The following is an 8,422-nucleotide window of genomic DNA, read 5'->3' as shown; positions in this document are numbered from 1 at the left end:
CAAAATTGGAGAAATTCCCTTGAAAAACAGGGACTTGACTTAAACAAAACTTTGCATCGATAAACAGCGGCAGGTAGGATATTTATTTGATGCTGTAAGAGAGCTTTTACACAGCTGATATGTTGACATTTACTTGCAAGAAGATCACCTGAACAAATAACAATGGCTACATTTTACAGTCCCAATAATTCATTCCAGTAAGTCACCATGCACAATGGCTCACCTGAATGGAATGCAGTTGTGATTAATGTTATTGATTACACCTGTGCTTCCCGTGCTACGACAAGTCAAAGTGCACTGGAAGCGGCCTGTTGGTGCAGCCGTAAGAGTAGAACTCTATCGAAAAGCTCTAGTTTGTATAATATCATAGGAGACAAGTAAATGTTTGCGCCAAAAGCTGAAGGATTTCCATTTCATTCTTTGGCAACAATGCTTGGAGATATCAAATAGTTTCCCAGGGTTTCCCATCACTCTGCGTGTTATCGTTTACTCGCTCACATTTTGTGGGAAAACTGGCGAAATGTGAAATTGTAATTCGGACCGTTTTTCACTGTTAGTTGAGAAATACAGCCTGTGGCGGAAGCTGTCTTTCTGTTAAAGCTTTTTTTGGAGGTTATCTGTTTGGACCCATCTTGCTGTCAAAAGCGAAATGCTCTTACTCATTCTTAGACACACACACACACACACACACACACACACACACATAGACACACACACCTGAAAAGGACAGATAACTAAGTCAAGCTCACTCTTAGACCACAAACGGTTAACAGTCGAAAGGGGACATGATGCATGTGGATGCGCGCATTTTTGTGTGTGTTAGTGTGTCTGATCAGGAAGGGGGCCGTTGGAGGTCGGTTAGCCCAGAAGGGGCCCTGGGGGTGGGGCTGCGGTCGGAGGGGGAGGGTGCTGTGAAGAAGAAGAGGATGGTAGAAATGGGGGTAAATTTCAATGTGTGTGTTTGTGTGTGTGTGTGTTAGAGTGGGAGGAGGGGGCGTAGGAGCTCATGAAACTTAAACTCACCCCTAAAAGAGAGCAGGGGGCTGAGAGATGGAGCCTCGTGTGTATTGTGAATTACTGCCGCTTATTATGATGCTGTTTCTATACTGCATGAAGGTGTGTGTATTTGTGTGTTTGTTTGTGTGTTTAGGTGGCAAGAGGAAGAGGAAGGCTTCGGTCGTGCAACATTTTTGAAAGTGTCACGGTGTTCGAGCTCTGAAATAGAAAAAAACGCCACAAACACAAAACCACATGCTTGCTGACATACAGAGCAAGAAGAGAGTTGTATGTGTGTGCGTGTGTGTGTATGTGTGTGTTTCTATAAGTAGCATCATCTGAGGCGTCACTACTGCATGTGTTTGGCCTCAGCTCAGCTGTTGGTTAAACCACTTAATGGCTCCATCTCGATCTAATCCCATACCAAGACCCTGGATTAACCAGAGACCCAAGCACTCTACGCTGTGTCCTGCCCGCGTGTGTGTTTGTGTGTGTGTGTGTGTGTCTTACCTTCGTGTGAATGAGGGAACCAGATAGGGGAAGCGCTCGAATGGGGTCCAGGCCTGTAGGAGGGGGATGAGGGGGAGGCAGCAGGTCCCGAGGGGTGAGGAGGGTGGGAGGGCGGCGACCCCATACTGCTGGCCAGGAAGGAACCCATGAAGGAAGCACCTGAGAGACAGAAGCTGGAGGTTAGAGAGGTGCTCGCAGATAAAAGTTGACTCTTGCAAGAGGGGGAGGGGGAGGGTCTACTGAGGTGCCAATGAGCAAGCAAGCAACACCACAGAACAAGTACAGATGTGCGGAAGGTAAAAAAGGAAATGTTTCATGCTTTCTACACGTCTCAGTTTTCACACCTTTTTGAAACGTCTTAAGCACTTCTGCTTTTAAATATGGTGACGATGCCTGTGATTTCTATTTGTGCCCAGATGTACCTGTCACTTGTTGCTCCCAAACACGCTGTCGCCATTGAGAAATAAAACACACACACTGAACATGGCAACCTTCATCTTCAAATTATAATAGCATAGCAGTGGTGAAAAAAATGTTCCCACATTATAACAAGAGTCAAAACATTGTTGTTGTATCATTTAAATAAGACCATTTCAGGACCAAGAACACAGCAGTAGTTTGAGGCTGGATCTTTCTCTTGTTAGAAGGTATGAAGTCAAACACAGCAGATATGGACGGTATCAGTATTACTTATTAGTTCTGTACAAAAAAGAATTATGACCAGCCCTAGAGAAATGAATCCCTTCAAGCTACTTTCACACCGCAGCTGAAAGTGTCCCAATTCTGATCACATTTTCTACTCGCGTGTGACACACATATCAGATTCTTCCTCTTAAAATTATGATCAGAAAAAAAGCTTCAAGGTGACTGATATAAACTGGGGCCTGAGACACGTGACTGACATGCAACTTGCATTTGAATGCTCAAATAAGTAATTGTCACTGTTGAGGATTTCCAACTGAGTCATTATTTTGGTGCTGGTTTTAGTCAGTGTTAGCATTAAATGAATATCACAGTGGATGTTGAAGCCCACATGGAGGCGGTTTAAGCTGTACCTTTTCAAGTACTGGAGCGACAGAGGAAACTTAAAATAGGGTTACAAAACTTGAAGTGGGGGTTTGACTGATTTCACTCATAAATTCTGTTTTGGTGGAGACACGTTAGGGCCTAATTGGTATTGTACCATATTTGCTTTTTTTTTTTTTAAATGAAGGCCAGCTCTAGTAAAAGAAACGAACCAGACGCAGCTTTTGTCAGACGCAATGATGCCTCGACGCAATGTAATCTGTCAATGCCAAACATGAATGCCATATTTTTATTGTTTACCTCACAAACATTGTACAAGACAAAATAATTGATAACTTGCCAGAGTTGTAAACGACAGAGCAATGGCATCTGAAAACTTGGCTCCCTGGATGGATTCCCGTTTGTGTTGTTTTAGCACAGGAAGCCCGCTTAGATTTGTTGTGCTTTGGCTGCTTAAGGGGGAACTTTCCTTCTCCAAAGATGCATTCATAGAAGGGTGTTATGGCAGACCTGGGTATCAAGCATTATGATTGGTTGATTTAACTTTGTTTGGTAGGCGAGTTGGAAACGAACACTAAAAAATCGTGATATGTGCGAATGGCAATTAAACAGACAGGACTTTTCAGCAGGTCTCCTTCCTTACAATCTACATAAAAATCTGCTATTGGTTACACCCTGGTAAATATTTGACCAATCATATTTTTAAAAAAACACACAGGGACGCACAAGGCATAAAAACCTAATTCCTCTTCTGAGACCGGGGCCAAAGAGTGAGCTCAGAGGTTCAATCTCATCCTGTTACAGTTTCAGGGAAGAGGCTCAGCTCACTTTGGCTCTGTTTGAATGTATTTCCACTTATCAGCATGCTCTCATTTAGTGGAACAACCTGAACAGTTGTAGGGGAAGGAGGAGACAAATCCATGGGGAATCAGGTAATTAGTCACTGGATGGAGGGAGAGCAAGAGAGTGTGAGTGTGTGTGTGTGTGTGTGTGTGTGTGTGTGTGTGGGTTTTGTTTGTGTTGTGGTTTGTGTGGTGTGTGTGTGTGTGTGTGAGAGTGTGTGTCGGTGTGTGTGATAGAGTGTTTGGTGAGAGAGAGAGGAAAGAGAGAGAAAGAGAAGAGAGAGAGAGAGAGAGAGAGAGAGAGAGAGAGATGGTGGGTTGGTCGTTACCCATAATGCTGCCTCGCATCAGAGACAATTACCACCACCACACAGTCCGCATTGGAGTCACCACACACACACACACACCCACACACACACACACACACACACCACACACACACCTACAGTACCCTCACCTCAACCACGACCCGACGCCCTAACAACCACAACCACAAGTGCCTTCAACTGTCTGCCAATCTGTCTACACACCACACACACACCACACACACACCACACACACACCACAACACACCCACACAACAGATGGGCATTTAAAAGTAGAATTCCCTTTGCGCTTGATTTTCACTCTCTGCATCAAATACATTGAGGAAGAAGAAACTTTCCTTTCTAGACATTTATTTTCTCTCTTTCTTTCTCTCTCTCAGACAGGATATTTTTACAGTGTTTTTTTTTTCTCCGTATCTTTTCTTGTACAACTGTAGTTGTGGCCTTTCAGCCAGTCATAATAAAACACAGCTCATATAAGTCAGCAGACTCTCAAAATCCCACACACACACACACACACACACACACACACACACACACACGTCAAATAGAGACGGATGCACACACACTCCTCACTGTACCTGATCTACTACTACAGGCATAAGGAAAGGAAGCCAGTTTCCTGCTGAGCAGCCATGCATTTTTGAAATTACACAAGGCATTTTGATGTGTCTCGAAGCGCCATAAAAGTTCACTTGTATTAAAGAAGACATAAAAAGAATTAGTCACACAGATTTCAACAGTATAAGTTAGTTTTGTGGCGTAAATACTCAGCATTCCTTGGTGACTTTCTTTCCACAACTGTTCTTTAATCTCTCACCCTCTCAGATGTCCAGCCTTCCTCCATTTTCCCATCTTTTTTCCATTTACTCATCTCTTTCTCTTCTTTTCCCCCGCATCCCCTCTTCCTGTCACCTTCCTCCCTCCCCTTTCTGTCTGTTTTCTGTTGGCGAGTTGAGGAGAAAATCATATTTGCCCGCTCCCTCTGGCCTGCTGATATGGAAAATCATCTCGGAGGCCAGCCACTAACGTAAACCTTATTTCTGTCACTGTTTTATTTTTCCCCTCCTCCCATTCTTTCCTTCCTGCCCTCTGTTTCAGCCTTTGTTTTTGTTTTCCTGATCTACACATTCCCTTTTTGTCTGTCACCGCTGCATCCTCTCGTAGCTTCCCGTAGCTCTGGGCAGAAACACCAAAACGACAAACGCAAACACAACGAATTAGCTACAACAGATATACCGGAGGAATAGTAAGGGAGATAAAACACAAACAAGCTCTAGCGCGTTCGATTTTCTGATTCACCACAGATCTATGTCAAAAATGTGACTAAAGACTCAAGTGACATCATGATTATGTGAAGCTTATTACTATATGTGCATATGTTATTTACCATAAATACAAGCTGCTGACTAAAAAAACAGTTCCATTCAGTCTTCGCTGTGGTAATTAAAGTAGAAAATGTGTTGGTATGCCTTCCATTTTTCCCAGTTGGCATCATGACTTGGAAAAGTGTGTCAATACACAGGCAGCGAATCCGCCGATGTTGACAATCCAAGGTAATAAGAATCCGAATTATGAGTTTCTATTCATACTTATACAGTCAGCTGTACTCACAGCGAGCAAAATCTGCTTTAGTTTATTTACGATTGCCTGTAATGTGATTTGCTGAGAGGAAAATCCACTCAAAAACACTTAAACACTGTTTTATGAAGAAAAAAAAGTGCTGGAAACATGCCTTGTTTTTCTGGGCAGGTTTCGCTGCCTGGCATATTTTTGGTATTCTCATGGATAACGGGGCCAAACATAAATGTTGGGAGGTTGTTATATTTCCAGCGCAGCCACAATGGAGTTAGATTGCAGCGAATCTGGAGACTCAACAGTATAAACGTCAGAATCTGGTCTCAGTGCTTCAGAATTTAACAGCCAGGGCTTCAGAGACGCCATTTTACACGGATGTTCAACAGCCATACAGGAAGAAATCTTTCTACAGAAGACAAAATAAATACTAAATTCTCCACAGAAAGCTTTTTAACTGGAAAAACTGCCACGCTATTGCCGCTATGAAAAGTTGATGATGAATAACACCTGAAATAATACCTATTATCGAGTGGGATTAATTAAGATGGAATTGGTATTTAACCCCAAAGGGTTAAAGTTGCTTCAAATTTTTTTTTTTTAAGTTGGTGCAAGTTGTGCAAGAAATGCAGCATTATTTTCAGAGTGCATTTATGTTTTCACACCTTTCAAGCACACTATGACAGTTTCAATTAAGGATGAATCAGTCAGTGCTGCTCAAAATGCTTGGCAGCCATGTTTAGAAAGAGAAACACTTTAAACGCTTTCATGCTAAATCCAAAGAAAGTGTCTAATGATAAAAAGCACCCAACAACGCCAAGGTTACTTTTATCATTCTTGGATTAAAACAGATCGGGCTATTGTATTTATTAAAGCAACTCATATACAGTATATGCAGTATGTTGAACACATCAAGGTTAAAAAATAATAATATCTAGCCTATGTGGGGGGGGGGGGGGATATAACCCTGCACCCTCTTCTGTGTTTGTCTCAGCAGATGCTAAAGAGTGCTTGATGAAATCTACAGTGAAACAAAACAGACAACAGATAACAGGCCAGAACGCCCCAAGGTTTCTTACTATTCTAAAGAGAGAAAGGGAGGATGAGGAGGAGGAAGAAGCCAACAGGAGAGGAGAAAAGGAAGACAGAAAAAGGAGGGGCGGTAGTGGAGTAGAAAGAATGTCACAGGGAGAAATAAGCAGATAAAGTAACTGCTGTACTCTCTGTAGCTCTCTGAATGGACTGCTGCTGATCAATACACAGGCACACACACACACACACACACACACACACACTCACATACACGCACACACACACACACACCCACACACACACACACACACACCACACACACACACACCACCACAACCGAAAGGATGACGAGTTAAATCGATCTGCATCCGATTGAACATCAATACCTCTCGTGCTCTATTGTCACATTTGTCAATTAACAAAAGCCTCGTCCACACACTTATATAGAACTCTCTCTCTCTCTCCGCTTTCTCTCTATCTCTCGCTATCTCTCTCTTTCTCTCACACACACACACACATTTTCTTGACTCTGCCACTGGTTGTGACTACTAAGAGTGCTCAAGAGCCTAATAGTACGGTACAGTCTCAGTGTGTGGTGTGTGGTTGTGTTGTGTGTGTGTGTGTGGTTGTGTGTGTGTGTCAGAGTTTTCTGACTCTTGTTAGCTTGGGTTACGCTATTTGCTGTACACTTGGCAACCTCTCGTCAGTCCGACCCTTTCTAAGCCTCCAACCACCAGGGCCCTGGCACTGAGCCTTCATCTGAGTGTGTGTGTGTTGTGTGTGTGTGGGCGTGCGCGTGTGTGTGTGTGTGTGTGTGGTGTGTGTGTGTTGTGTGTGTGTGTGTGTGTGTGTGTGTGTGTGTGTGTGTATGTGTGTATTTAAGGGCAGGAGTCAAGCCAGACCTTTCTGATCTGTTTTGACACCACGGAATTGCACAAGTGACAGGGCTACTCAAACAAGGCACTGGTGGAAGGCGCTTAGACACACACACACAAACACACACACACACACAAAGGTCCGTAAAAGCATTATGGCACTGGGGACACAAACACATTCAATGTGTGAGTAAGCACCCGAGCGGTGCTTACAAAGAATACGTTCAGGGGAGAAAAGGAGTTCTTTTGCTCAACTAGATCCGGATAGCATTTTCCTTCTGCTCTATCTTATTATTCATCAATTGACTCATTCATGTTAGAGAGAGCAGGGTGTGCAAGCAAAGCATGGCATGTCGCCTGGGACGAGCGGCTGTACTGAATCACATTACGGCAGGAAAGAGAGAGAGGACAGAGAAAAAGAAAGGGAGAGAGAGAGAGAGAGAGGGAGAGAGAAAAAGAGTGGAGGGGGAAAATGAGATGAAAGAACTACAAATGAGAGATTTCCCTGTGAGGCGCATAAATCAGCAGACTATGAACAGCACAGCTCAAAGCCTGACTCCCAGGCTGCGGACCAGAACCTCGCCATCCACACACACATGCTCACACACACACACACACCCTCTACAACCATTTATCTGCATGCACGATACTAATGTTGTTACATCCCAATCTCGCTGTACCTACATGTGTGTGTTTACACCATCAAAAGCCAGTAAGGATGCAAAGACGCACATCATCTGCTGGCTGTGACGCTGTGAAAATTACAAAAAAATAAAAGCAGGAGGAATTCAATGAACAGGGAAGAAAACGTGCAACATTGCACCTTGAGTCAACCCAGCCTGAAAAAGCCAAGAAAAAAAAGAATTCTCGTTGTTTTCCGTTGGCGAACGTGGCCCACAAAATGCACCAGTAACGTGTAAGTGAAAAGGAAAATGTTCCTGCTTTTTGACCACGGAATTTTTAGACGCCACATGCCCACCCACCAGCGGCAGGAGGAAGAGCAATATATGGTCAAGGAGAGCAGGAACTCACAACACATGAGAGATTCTTAGCAGGCAGGAAGGAGGGAAGAGGGGGGCTGGAGTAAGTTTTCCATGTTTTACCAAAGAAAACAGGGGAATTTGGGGAAAAGGGGTCATCCGAGACTGATTCTGCTGCCTGGGTCAGAATGAGACACAACATGCGGGCGCGCAGACACACACACACACACACACAAACACACACACACACACACACACAC

The 8,422-nt window shown here is 43.8% G+C and overlaps 1 protein-coding gene across 3 annotated transcripts in view; it reads right to left on the bottom strand.

Moving 5' to 3' along the window:
* The window catches only part of bahcc1b (BAH domain and coiled-coil containing 1b), a 64,301-nt gene that overhangs the window by 32,537 nt on the left and 23,342 nt on the right, over nt 1-8,422 (bottom strand). For all 3 annotated transcript variants that reach the window (XM_032502053.1, XM_032502052.1, XM_032502054.1), the window contains exon 3: nt 1,507-1,665. In XM_032502053.1, the coding sequence (XP_032357944.1) occupies nt 1,507-1,665 (159 nt within the window). The remainder of the gene's footprint in view (nt 1-1,506; nt 1,666-8,422) is intronic.

This window comes from Etheostoma spectabile, chromosome 21, assembly GCF_008692095.1.
Source record: "Etheostoma spectabile isolate EspeVRDwgs_2016 chromosome 21, UIUC_Espe_1.0, whole genome shotgun sequence".
Classification (NCBI taxonomy): Eukaryota; Metazoa; Chordata; class Actinopteri; order Perciformes; family Percidae; genus Etheostoma; species Etheostoma spectabile.
The sequence above is the reverse complement of the archived record's forward strand: the minus strand, read 5'-3'. Positions and strand labels throughout refer to the sequence as shown.